The sequence below is a fragment of the Pelmatolapia mariae genome, linkage group LG18 (assembly GCF_036321145.2).
Source record: "Pelmatolapia mariae isolate MD_Pm_ZW linkage group LG18, Pm_UMD_F_2, whole genome shotgun sequence".
Taxonomy (NCBI): Eukaryota; Metazoa; Chordata; class Actinopteri; order Cichliformes; family Cichlidae; genus Pelmatolapia; species Pelmatolapia mariae.
In genome coordinates this window covers 22,836,150-22,849,896 of record NC_086243.1, presented here as the reverse complement: position 1 = coordinate 22,849,896, position 13,747 = coordinate 22,836,150, and the positions used below count along the sequence as shown (strand labels likewise).

The following is a 13,747-nucleotide window of genomic DNA, read 5'->3' as shown; positions in this document are numbered from 1 at the left end:
GGATGTGAAGCCATCAGATCTGCAGGAGCTGTGTGATGCTGTCATGTCAACATGGACCAAAATCTGTAATGAATATTTTGAGACGTCGAAGACTTCAGGCAGCTCTGAACGAAAAAAGGGAATCCAACCCTGTACTATCAAAGTGTAGCTAATAAAGTGTCCGGTGAGTGTATTTTTAGTGTGCATTATGAGGGTGTAGTACTGTCTTTGACCAGCAGAGGCAGGCGTGGCGCTGTGCCTTTAAGCACGCGCAGAGAGCAGGGATTGTAGCGCTGTCTGACAAACGGTGACGCCACATCCCCGGTCACGCGCCGTTCTGTAACGTGCCAGCTTGTACTCTTTGACTGCAGCGCTTCCGTTTTTAAAATACACCCTCGGTACCGTCTAAATATTCCCGAGCCGTGGTGAATTAGTAACGGCATGAGCGCGTTCGCGTGTTTGTGACACAGTAAGGCTTCACTTTGTTCAGTTTCACTGCCGGTCGGACCCGTTAGCCGGTTAGCCATTGCTAGGTAACGGTAGCTGTCAACAGATCAACGGCTCCAAAGCCGTTAGTCACGGCAGGTACTGAGGTGTTTGTGTGTCTATGTGTGTGTCTGTTAGTTTAATTTCTACGAGCTCAATGTATTATAAACGGACGGTTATCTCAGCCGAACTGGGCCGAAGGCCACTGCTGGAAAATAAGGGCTGAACAGAAAGTTGTACAGCTATGTTTGGAGTACTTTTCTTGACGTATATTTCACCGGTTAGGATGGAGAAGTTCATATGAGTGAAATGATCAGTCATTATTTTTCTAATTAACCTGCAGTTGAACAGAGACGATTTATCAGTCAAGTAAAAATGTTTTATTTGTGATTTGTTAGGATCATTTAGAGGTTTCAACCTCTCAAGTTGAAGGATTAGCTGCTCACTAAATACATACATATACTGGTTTACTTTATCAGGCACATTTAAAAACAATTACGTTGTGGGACTCTTGAGCTTTTATAATTTATCATCATTATTATTATTATTTTGCCTTTAAATGTCTGTCTGTCTGGTATAGGCAATGCTGTATAGGATAGAGGGTGGCACTAACAAAAAGACAGGAGGCAGAGCTGAAGGTGTGAGGATTTTCATTGGGAGTGACCAGGATGGACAGGATTAAAAAAAAGAGTACATCAGAGGGACTGCTTAGGTTAAGTGGTTTAGAGACAAAGAGGTGAGGCTGAGATGGTTTGGACATGTGCAGAAGAGTGATAGTGGATATACTGGCCAAATGATGTTGAATGTGGAGCTGAACAGCGGAAGACCTCAGAGAAGAATCTGAGGACAGAGAAGGAAGACAGACAAAGGGCTGATGTGACAGAGGAGGATGCTAGGGACAGGGTGAGATGGAGGCTGATTATCTGCTGTGGTGACCTCCAAAGGGAGCAGCTGAAAGAAGAAGTCTGGTATAGGCAAAGCTTCCTGTGGTCTATTCAACATGTCAGAATCCTAGGACATGAAATGTATAATTTTATAAAACAATAAAAAGCAGCAGATCCTCCTTTTTGAGAAGCTGGAACCAAATAATAAATAATGTAACAAAGCATTGGGTGATTTTTATTTCAAATAGTCAGGTATTGTCATTGTTCCCTTTTTTTTGGGGGGGGGCTCTTAAGTATTTCAGTAATGAGTGCCTCAACTCAATGAGCGCCTCCCACCTGAGTGCCTCAGTCAGATTTTTTTGTTTATAAATCTTTAATATATTTAACAAAGCTGGGCAAAATTTTACCTTCGTGCTATGAATAGCTTAAGAATTACAATTGAAGTGCACAGGGATTGGGTAGACATTGGGAATTACTATATTGGAAAAGTATTTAAACTTAGAGGAGATCATGACTAGAAGATGAGCATGTATTGAAATGTTGGTAAAAATGAGACATTTCTTATGATATAATATGAGGACTCAAAAATGCCCGAAAAAATAACGTAATTTAAAAATGTACTCCAAGATCCTGTGACTTGGAAGATTTTCTTAGCATGAGGGTAAAACTTTGAATGACTTATTGTACCAAAACCAGTCACCTGATTCCTGTGTTGTCAGATGTGAACTTTACTCAAGTTTGACTGATTTTATAAGAAATCATCCAAACCCAGTATTTATGTGTTCCTTGATTGCAGGATGGAAAATTCAGAGACCAGTCCTCCATCGAGGCCCCTGGCAGTGCCGGACAGAGCCATGTTGCGACCCTCCGCCCCACTCGGTCAGATGTCAGAGTCACCCAGGGCCTCTAAGCACAGGGAGCACTCGTCCAAGTCACCAAGGAAACGACGGGATGGGAAGAGGTCGCAGCGACGGGGGGGCGATCATGAACAGCTGCTGTGGGAGATCGAGCGCCGAAGGTTGCCAGGCCAACACGAGCACTTGGAGCCCTGCAGTTCAGCAAGCGACACAGCGGAAAGTTCTCCTAAGAGGTTTGCACTGCAGGTTGCCAGCTGGTCCTTCGTGCCACTGGCACAGCTCTGCTGCTTGGGACGTGAGGTGATGTTCTCTTGACTCCACTGTCTTTCCTTCTCACAGAAGAGCCCACTTTCTACATGGACCGTATCCAGCCACTCACTTCGGACCCAAAGCCTGCATTCTTCCCAACCCAACTTCAGTCATGTAAGCATGAGGGTGCTGAATGTGTCGGACTTTGTGTTTGTTAGGACATTGACACAGATGAGTTTGTGTAACTGAATGAGATAAGATAAATTTAGAATGCTGTGATTGGATATTACCTGAGATGGGAAGGCTTACAAAGTGGGCTACAGATAGTGATCGTCACCTGATCGTAAAGAGTTTCTTTGGCCTTGATTTGTGAACACGCATACAGACAGATTTACCTGCACAATGCCCGTTATCCGCCACACAAGGAAGAAGGGAGATAAAAGGTAAAGGGACAAGGAAAAGAGCATTTTATATATTCTTGTGTTTGGAATTTGACCCCAACCTGTACAGATATGACCTCAAGGTGTCATCACGGTTAATGAATGACTCGGCTCCTAGAGAATATTGAATCATGTTTATTTAATTGAGAAGACATGGTATCAGTCGGATTTACTTCATTTGATGTCTGTCAGGATCAAAAACAGACTGACCTAAACTATCAGTACAATGTGGTAAGGTTACATTAAACTCATTTAAATATATTTTATGTGATCATTTCTTCTTTTTGTGTGTGTTTTATAACCTGCCGTGGAGAGACGGTGTTTGTAGTTTTAGGTGTTTGTTTATTCACTTGTGTCTCTGTCTCTGTGTCCGTGTCCCAGGCACATCCAAGACCCGGCCAGCCAGAGGCTCACCTGGAACAAACCTCCAGTGAATGTGCTTGTCATCAGGAAAATCAGAGATGAGAGCCTGGCTGAACCTTTCAAAGAGCTCTGCAGGTTTCTAGTAGAGGTACAGGACCCAGCGTTTATAGTGTCGTACAGTCGATAATGTACTGCACTCCCATTTTCCACAACAATAAAACCACTGACACTGATTATGTTATTACCGTGTCTGCTGTTAAGAGTATGTTAGTCAGGCAGCGATCAGACAGTTTTCAAAGTTCATGTCAGCGAGATAAAAGCTTCGATGCTAGGCTGCTGAGTTAGAGCATCCCCAAAATGGCAGGTGTTTTGTGGCAGTTTGAGTTAAGGGTCTACAGGTGACCTGGGGCAAAAACGACAAAGGCACCCGAAGCTTGCTGATGTTTGTGGTCAGGGAAAGCTTGCCAGCATGGTCCAGCTCTACATAAGAGCTGCTAAAGAACAAATTAATACTGACGGCTCACACAGAGCGGCACAGACTGCTCTGAGTGCCATGAAAGAAGGTGGCCTGGTCTGATTAAATTGTCTTTTATATCCAGTGGACACTACCATGTGTCTGTGTTTTACCAGGACAACAGACTGTGTTTGTTTGTTTTTCTTTCAGAGAAGACAGACTTTTTTTTAACAACAGGTATCTCCAAAATTGGGCAACATACATAAATTGATAACAAAAAAATAGGCCAGAACAAAAGTAGAGTTTGGGCTGAGCCGTCTCTTTAAAAGTGATTTCACTTCAGTTTTGTCTGTTGGTGGGTTGTAAACTTCACCCATGTACCTACTGAGAAACATGGGAAAGAACCGAGTGTACACTGACACACTTGTAGACCTTAAGAGCAACAAATAATCATAAAGAAGAATGCAGGAAAGAGTCCAGACATGTAAGTTATAGTCTGGTTTCAAGCAGTTACAACACCTTGTGACCAGATGTTTTTTTAAAAAAAAAAAATCAAGTTGTACTTTGTGAAACCAGATGGTCGGTGTTGGACAGTGAATCCACATATTTGCATTCCATACAGATGCTATCACTAAGCTAGCTACATGTGTTTGGCACATGTTTAACGTTATTTTGAAAGGCTTACACTTAAGAGATGTCTGTGTGTGTTTTGGCTGTTGTTGTGCGTTTTTGTGTCAGGAGAAGCAGATGATGGTGTACGTGGAGCGCAGGGTCGCAGATGACGCCACGCTGTCGAAGGACGAGGCATTCGGCTCCATCCGTAATCAGCTCTGCACCTTCAGAGAGGGTGAGACCCAAAGCATCACAAAACTTGACCATTAGAAGACCAGATATTTGTGTTTAGTAAAAGGTGCAATCTTTTGATGTTTACTGAATTATTCTTCAGTAAAAGTGTAAAAATGCCAAAGATGAAGTGTTAAATTACTGATTATGTTACACTAAGCGCTATTCTATTTCTATTCTTAAGATTACCACATCAGCAATGCAAAGAACTTGCTGAACTTACAGTTTTCCTTTCAGAATGATTACGAAAATAAGTCTAGGCGATCTGTGATACATCAACTAATGTGCCTGACATATTTAAAATTATTTACATTCATTTTTCATTATTTCCTGTGTTTCTGTTTAAAAAAAAAAAAGGGTACTGGAGATGTGTTAAAAAAAACCAAACACGTATAACAATGTGTTATTTCTATTGCATTTCTTCTTCTTTTTATAGGATAACTAAATAATCTTTATTTATAAAGTCATCCTTCAAACTAAGATAAAGAGCTGCTTTGCTAAATTTTCTTTCCTGATCTGTTTTTTGTTGGGTTTATTAAATTATTGTTTCCATTAACTACATTAGCTACAGCCAAAGTAGTGTTATCAGTGTTGGGTTTTTCTGTTTATTTGTGCTTTGCATCTTTTCGTTCCCATAGCTCTTTAGTCTCATTGTCCCTACTTCATGTAGGTTTTTATCTGAAAGACCTGCCCAGGGTGTACCCCACCTCTTGCCCTGTGACAGCTATGATAGGCTCCAGCGCTTGGATCTTATATTATAGTACTTTAAAGGATGTGCCGTTGTTTGTTAAATTAGCGTGTTCAGTTTGAAGAGTTGCTATCAGAGAGAGGATGTGGCATGTTTGAACCACTGCTCTGCTTTTCTAGTTAATGTTGTGTTGGATCAGTACCTCACTACATATGGTGGCTGTTTCCTTGTCGTTCATATTATTGGATGCTCCCATGCAGCATTTTTTAATGTTTTGCTATAAAAAACACTTAAACTGCCGTTAATGAAATATTCTGACAATCTGTGTTGTGACTGTTATAAAGTAGTGCAAAAAGTGAAACTTTTTTTTAAACATTAATAATCATAGAACAAAATGTTCTAAGGGATCCTGAGTATTGAGTGAATATGATGAAAGATGTTGGCAGTGTCTGATGAGGGGGAAATCTTTTAATGGCTCATGCTTGAAGTAACATTGTTGTATTTTTTTAAGCACTTACTTTGTGTGACGTCAGGTTACGATGATATATCCGACTGCATCGATCTCATCATTTGTCTGGGTGGCGACGGGACTTTGCTTTACGCCTCTTCGCTCTTCCAGGTATTGTGATTTATTTATTTATTTATTTATTTTTTTAAATGTCAGAAAACCTTATTGACGTTAGCCAAGACCTTTGTAGCGGTGACATAAAAGAAAAGAAAAAAAGCGAGTTTTACATTTTCCACTGTTTCTATTTTAATGTAGCGTTTTTAACCCTGGTGAGTAATTTATGACTGTTGCTCCTTCATGTTACAGACTCAGAATAGCAAAATGAATCACATCAAAGACACACTGTGTTTTAGAAGTTGCCGTGTGTGTAATATTATAACAGATGTTCATTTTGCATTGTAATTGCATTATAACCATAACAAATCCTTAAGATTCCTTCTCTTCTGAATTAATGTTTGTTTAAAGTATAAAAAGAAATGCTTGGACTTGAATATTTAATTACAGTTTTCCTGTCGATGAGCTTTTCAAAGTATAGGTTGGATCATTTCTATTGTTCTGAGTTGGTTTTAATTAAGGAGAAGATCTTTTTACATGATGGCGTGCCTTCTCTTTTCCGCAGGGAAGTGTCCCTCCAGTCATGGCATTCCACCTTGGCTCTCTGGGCTTTCTGACGCCGTTCAAGTTTGAGTCATACAAGACTGAAGTAGCCAAAGTGTTTGAAGGTAAACTGCAGCTCTTACTGGATAATAATAATTTCATTGGAAACTTTTTATCTGATCGGCAATTTTTGGGGGACTTTCAGGCAACGCGGCAATCACTCTGCGCAGTCGTCTGAAGGTGAAGGTGGTGAAGGACATGCTTCAGAGAACAGGAGAGCAGCCGTACAGCGGAGGGCCACAGCAACAGCTGGAGCACAATGGACTCCTTCCTCATGGACACACCAACACCGATGCTGGCAAGGTCACCCTGCAGCTACAGGTTTGTTAAAATGGTCAGTGAGAATATTAGCTGCTGGACTGTTTACCAGCCACAAAAATAAGCTTGTTGGCTTTTGTGTTCTTGTTTAGAAGCTGAGGTGGATTGTACGTCATTCTGATGATCAGATTAATGGTTGGACAATTCTCAAGATGAACATAAATGTAGATTACAGGCTGGAACTTTTTCATGATTTGGAAGAACAATTTTAGGAATTTAGTAGATGGCTAGAATGAGCTTTTCTGTTCTTATGAAGCACTCAGTTCCTACACTACAGGTCACATTTACCCATTCACAGTCAGCCCTTCTGGGGTTTCTGGTGTGAAGAAAGTGTGCAGCTGTTAGGCAACAGACGAAACTCTTGTAGCTAGCTTGAAGACAAAATGCCAAAGGCATGGCTGATGCAAACTTTTATTCACATGGTTATCAGTGCCACTAAATGATAAATTAGAATATTATAATGAGGGCAAGGGTTACAAACCTTCATTGAACGACCTAACAGTTTGATGTCAAAGAGTGTGAAAAAGAGTGTCAGGGCAGGAGAGAAGCATCTGTTAATTAGCTGATTGCTTCGTTGCATCCCTCAGCTGTTTGTGTACTTTGGAGACAGACGCGCTGAGTTTTCAGTTTACTTTTTCACAGTCATGGCTCCTTTGAATTTATCAGGGTGTCTGTGAGTCTTAAAATGTCTTAAATATACAATTACCAGTAAAAGGCCCTTAAATGTATTTCCAGTATGCTGTTTACACACTTTTATCACTCAGTGTGACTGCATCTTGCATAGTTTGACTAACCAGGTTTAACTTGTGTAAAAGGATGATAAAATACTTTATCTAACTGAACACACACTTAAAGGAAATCTTAAAAAACAAAAACCACCTAAGGTTTTTGTGGGAAACCCTGAAGATGATGATGATAGGGTTACCAGCCAGTCAGCCTGCAGAAAAACAACAGTATGTTGAAGGATTTCAAAATTAGGACTTTTGAAAATGCGAGACTATGTATGAAAATGAATTCTTAAACGGTACTTTTGTTAAACCTTTTAAGTTAAAGCTGAAAGTCTACATTCCAGTCACAACCTGATTATTTGATTTAAAATCCAGTTAAGTTTCTAAAAGCCTTAGATTTAACTTTTGTACCTGAGATCATTCACATGCCAAGGAAAGCACCACAACTACGTTGCTGTTTCCCTGCAGGTCTCTAAAATGCAGTCCTTTTAAAATCTATCATATGATTAATCTCTCTGATGTCCTTTAGATTCAGCAGCTGGGACCTCTTAGTTCCCAGTTAGGTTCCTCTGGTTCCTTAGTTCCTGTAAATATTTGGGCTCATGGGACTGCAGTTTGGCCTCCTTGTTAATTCCCGATCACACTCCTGCACGCCATTAAGATGATGGAACCTGACTGTGTGTGTGTGTGTGTGTGTGTGTGTGTGTGTGTCTAGGGCTCAGTGAGGGATCGTCAGCTTGGTTGCCATGGCAACAGTCATAATAAAGCTGCTCGGGAGAGAAATTCGGATGTTATGAATGTTTGTTGAGCCAGTTTCCAAGGATACTGTGGCGTCAACAGTGGAGTCAGTGCCGAATGGATATTTAATGATTCCTGACGCTCTCGGTTTGACACACTGTGTAACTAACGAACACGACACACACACACACACACACACACACACACACATATAGCCTCTCTCTCTAAGCACAGCCCTCTCCTTAGTCCTCTCACCCCCCTGGAGTTTTTAGGCTCATCGATAAAAGACAGTGACGGATTGTTCTGATCCCTGAGCTTCAGTTTGACCTCACATTACATCATGTCTGCTTGCGCCCAGCAGGATGTTTGCGTTGTGCTCAGCTGACGTCAGTATATCTGCTAGACATCACAGCACGGCGCTGCAGCAGGCTGTGAGACTCACTGAAGTGTGGAACATGATTTGTTTGCAGTCAGTCTGCTTGTACTTTCTCTCTGTAATGCACTAGTTTATTGTTTTATGGAGTACACTGAGCAGATTTAATGCTGTCGTCAGGGAACACATGAATATGTTATTCTGTGTTTTACTGTTAGATGGGTGTGGAGTTTCTCTACAATTCACATGACAACCATTTTGTTTGTTAGACCTTCATCTCCAACCAGAGGTTTCCTTTTCAGTAGATTTGCTTGTTTGAGTGTTTGGTGGAAAAATCAACCAGATATTTTGCCGAAATTTTAGTGCCAACTTAAAAGGACAAACTGATTTAATTTTGTTGTAAATAGCACCACCATGTGGACATTAACAGCATAACACACTGGCAAGTTCATACGATCTTTTCTGCTGTCTTACTGAGTCCATACAGTTTCCTTGATCTGTAAAATCACAACCATTCCTACAGTTTTATTTTTTAACTGTGTTTTAGTGATCCTGAGCTAAAGACATTTATTTGCTTTTTCATTTTACTGCACTAAATTCACATTTATAGATAACTGCTTATATTAAGTATGTGTCATTTGGCCAAAAGATGGCACTGCAGTTGCATATTTTGGGTTTTCAGTATTCAGAGAGAGGTTTTATATCCTTTCTAAGAACAGGGCATAGTTCCCTAGGCCTTCTGTTCTTATCTATGGTGTGTGTGTGTGTGTGTGTGTGTGTGTGTATACGTACATGTGCAGGTGTTGAATGAGGTGGTGGTGGATCGAGGACCCTCCTCCTACCTGTCCAACGTGGACTTGTACCTTGATGGACGACTCATCACCTCAGTGCAGGGAGACGGTGGGTCTGTGCTTCTTCCAGAGCACTGATTCTGTTTCTACTAGAGCTGAAACAAAGTGTTTGTGTACAAATAAAATCAAAGGCAAATGTGTTAAACTGCCTCCATCTCTCTCTGTTCTCCAGGTTTGATTGTGTCCACACCTACAGGCAGCACGGCGTACGCGGCTGCAGCAGGAGCCTCTATGATCCATCCCAATGTCCCTGCCATCATGGTCACTCCCATTTGCCCCCACTCGCTCTCTTTCAGGCCCATCGTGGTTCCTGCTGGGGTGGAGCTCATGGTAAGGAGGAGGTTGGAAACATCTTTATTAGGGCTGCCACGATTAGTCGACTAGTCACGATTACGTCGACTATCAAAATCGTCGACGACTGATTTAATAGTCGACGCGTCGTTTGAAGCTTTGTAAGATCACAAAAGATGCAGGAATAAGTAGTAGGATTTAAGAGTGTAATAACGGACTGAAACAGAAGATGGCAGCACTGCATGTACAAGGATGCCAGCTGCCGTTAAACCCCGAAGAAGAAGAAGTAGCTCTGTCCCAGAATTCATAGCGCAGCCCAGCTCAGTTTTCAACAATGGCGGCAGCTAGTTAGTTTTAATATTACTCTTATTATTCTTTCTGGGTCACAAAATAAACGTTTAACATGTTTTCAGGCGAGAATGTAACTGTATAAACCTCAAATATCTGCTCAGTTTATCAAGACACCACATATTTTCAAAAGCGCTCCGACGTTTTCGGAGACGTCTGTTAACCACTAGCTCGATAGCTAGCCGGGGGAAAGGCTCACTAGAGCCCGTGAGAACACCGGACTCCCGGCAAATCGTTTTCAAACCCACCGCTGTCTTTCGCTACTCAGGTTAAACATGATATATAAGTCACTTAGATAACTTAAAATGTTATTGTTTGGCTTTTTTTTAGTATTTTATTTGTTCCTGAGTAAATCGGTTTGCCTGAGATTAAAGTTATAGTTTTTACATAGCTGAATAAACGTCAAGCAGACAATTGGTTATCAGAAGTGTGAGATGCTCGAGAATATACTCCGGTGTGCCGTTATATTTTAGATAGCAAGGAGTTTATTAAAATTCACCGAAACAATCTGCAAATTTCATTAAAATTTAATAAACTATCATCTTGTCTTTATTTTTAGTTAGCACATACTTTAAACACTTAAAGCTGTAAGCTAATGATAGTTATATAAGAGCAGATGCTGCTGGTGCAATAAGCTGTACGTTTTACGTCCAATGGATGCATGATCTGATTAGTCGACTAATCGCAAAAATAATCGGTGACTAGTCGACTATCAAAATAATCGTTTGTGGCAGCCCTAATCTTTATTGTGTTTTGTATATATTAAATGTTCTCTCAGTGCTGACTGTGCACAGAAGGAAAAAAAACAAATCACATTTAAATGTTGCCAAACAACAATTATGAATCTAACATAATCTATAGAAATCCATATTGCTAGAAATCCAGCATCTTTTTTTCCCCCACACAACAGTGCGCTTTCACACCACATTAATAGCCCAAACCCACTCACTGTGTTCACCTTGAGCCAAAATAACGCGAATAGAGCCATCAACACGATCTGGCAGCACTGTATAAATGATGCAGCTGCCATGAGATCATCCACTGGTTAGTGAAGTCCTGTTTTGAAGCCTCTATTTTAGTGTTTTCACCATTGCTACCTTGGCTTAAAATAAACAAAACCAAAAGATGAACAGAGGAATGGGCGCATCTGACATAAGCTAATGACATGTCAGTCACAAGTCACTAGCCAATGAGCGTACTACAGATAATCCTCCTCTTTGAAACATGGTATCACCAAGATTTACAAAATAGACATTTGGGCAAGATGATGAACCCCAAGTTGCTCTCTGATCTGACCAGAGAGTGAGTGTGTGAATCTTAGATAGAAAAAAAGTGCTTCTATGAATGGGGGAATGAGGCATGGTTTATAAAACAAGTATAGTAGAAAAAAGCTATAAAAGAACCAGTCCATGTACCATTTAGTGCCCGCCCCCCAACCCAGCTCAGACTGTCTTATGGGCACAACAAATGTGCGTGTCTAACCTTACTGCACAAGAAGATCTGTTCTAAACGTGTACCACCATTCTACACAACTTAATTAGTTCTGATTGGATTTCGTCTCAACAGAGTATCTTCAGCTCATTCATGAAAGTGTCGGTACATTTCATCATAGCTTTTGTCCTCGTGCATTAGTTTTTATTTAGCTATTGTTTTGTTTTTGTCAGGAAAAAAAGGCCATTGATGAAAACTGTGATGAAATGTATTGGTCAGTGACATTAACACTGGTCTGGAGGCATCTACAAACAAACACCAGGTAACCTAACATGCAAGTCTTTGGACTGTTAGAGAAAACCCGCAATCCTCCGCGTACCAGGTCAGGCGGTTCGAACAAGGAAGCTTCTTGCTGTGAGGCTGGTGGTCTGCCCATCACTTTATTACAATATCTTAATTAAATTTTCACCCCACCGTAACCCTCTTACTTATACCAGCTCTAACAAGGGTTTGAATGAGAAATATTGGATATATTTCATAAAATTGTTCCTGTCAGCCGCTCTGAATTACAGTCACTTTGTTTTATCTGGTAACAACAGCAGTTTTTGCATTGGTGCTTTGGTTCATGGCCAGATGCTCACAAAATGAGTGACGTGCCCTTTGTTCTCATCAGTGCTGGTTAGAAAATGCTTTAAAAGTAAAATGGAGTTGCTCGCCCGGCTGATGTTGTTTTAACTCTAACACTGACAGTCTGTCCTCGCCTTCCCTGAAACAGATCACGTTGTCCCCTGATGCCAGGAACACTGCCTGGGTGTCGTTTGATGGCAGGAAGAGGCAAGAGATCCAGCACGGAGACTGGTAAGCACAAGTGTCAACATCTGTAACAGATTCACTACAAATACTTTTTTCCTCAGTTTTAAGATGATTCTTCTACCCACAGTATTAAGATCACGACCTCCTGTTACCCGGTGCCGTCGATCTGTTGTCACGACCTGGTGTATGACTGGTTTGAAAGTCTGGCTCAGTGTTTGCACTGGAACGTACGCAAGAGGCAGGCCCGACTCGCAGACACCTCTGACTCGTCAGACACAGAAAACTGACTGGTATGTTTGGGGTTCAAAGACATTCAGCTGAAGCTCTCTGCAGCAGCCCGGAGAGAACGAAGGGATCAGGTTTGTCCAGAGACAAACTGAGGAATCATCTGCAACCAAATCAGCGTCAAATCAGCGGTGCACAGTGATCATTTACACCCTGAGTCATCAACGCATTACAGTCCAGTGAATACACACTGTAGTTTATGTGTAGCTTCCAGAAAGAAAGCATGTTTCATCTTACCCGGGAATGGGAAAAAAAAAGATCTTAACAATTGCATGATGATGACCACCCAAAGCTCCTCATGAGTACTAAACAATCATCAATGATAAGTGTTAGAGTGCTAGATGTTAGCAACATAAACATAGAGATACACTGAAAGCTGAAATGAAGCAAGCATACTCTTTGTACTCAACCTTTAAATGTAAATTTGTAAATACAAGAATCTAGGATTAATTTATTTAATGCCATATTTATGTAATATCTGAAAATTTTCAGGACAGGAGTTTGAAGCAAGTTTAAGAAAACAGTCGACTTAAAACGAAATTTCTATCACGGAGTAAGCCAAAGACGACTGTATGTGATTGTTTTCTACTTTATGAACGTCTTGTGGAGTTCACGGCCTACTTTCTGTTCTCACCGTAAAACACTTCATGTTTCAGCTGCCTTACAAACTTCTCAGCCTGAGTTATAATGTAAGTCAGATTGCTGTGTCGCCCTCGTTATCGACAGACTGTGAAATGATTAAAAGATGTAGCAGGAGCCAAACTTAAAAATAAAGAAAAAACAAACTTTTTTTCTTCTTTCATCTTTGTGTGAACCCAAACTCTCCCTTCATCAAATCAGTTTTTTTAGCACTTATGAGAAAACTAGCAGTTCTAGTTAGCCAGTAAAAATCATTCAATAAGCACATTTTCTACAATTACGTGTCATTCACTCCTGTTCCTCTGGACTGATGTTAGCACTGCTGCTGTTTTTAGATGTAAGTCTTGCCATGTTTTACTTCACGTTTTGGTGTGCTGCACACAGTGAGCCAGGTATTTGAAATTAATTGTCAGGAAGTGGGTGAAAGCACAGGTAAGCAAATTAATGGAAGCATGTTTGTAGCACTGAAATAGAAATTTGAGTTTATCTTAAAATTTTGACTTGTTCAGTAGGTAAGTTCAAAT

At 40.8% G+C, this 13,747-nt stretch overlaps 1 protein-coding gene across 2 annotated transcripts; it reads left to right on the top strand.

The window, feature by feature from the left end:
* The first annotated feature begins 302 nt into the window (after positions 1-302).
* On the top strand, positions 303-13,364 carry nadkb (NAD kinase b). 2 transcript variants are annotated; one of them, XM_063461606.1, is made up of 12 exons: positions 303-448; positions 2,146-2,439; positions 2,546-2,629; positions 3,277-3,406; positions 4,451-4,559; positions 5,777-5,862; positions 6,371-6,473; positions 6,554-6,729; positions 9,366-9,465; positions 9,589-9,746; positions 12,262-12,344; positions 12,427-13,364. In XM_063461606.1, exons 2-12 carry the CDS (start codon positions 2,147-2,149, stop codon positions 12,584-12,586), a joined length of 1,482 nt encoding a protein of 493 aa, XP_063317676.1. In that variant the 5' UTR covers positions 303-448; position 2,146; the 3' UTR covers positions 12,587-13,364. The 2 variants fall into 2 exon arrangements, with proteins under 2 accessions (XP_063317676.1, XP_063317675.1); XM_063461605.1 differs by having other exon boundaries at positions 303-564.
* The last annotated feature ends 383 nt before the right edge of the window (positions 13,365-13,747 follow it).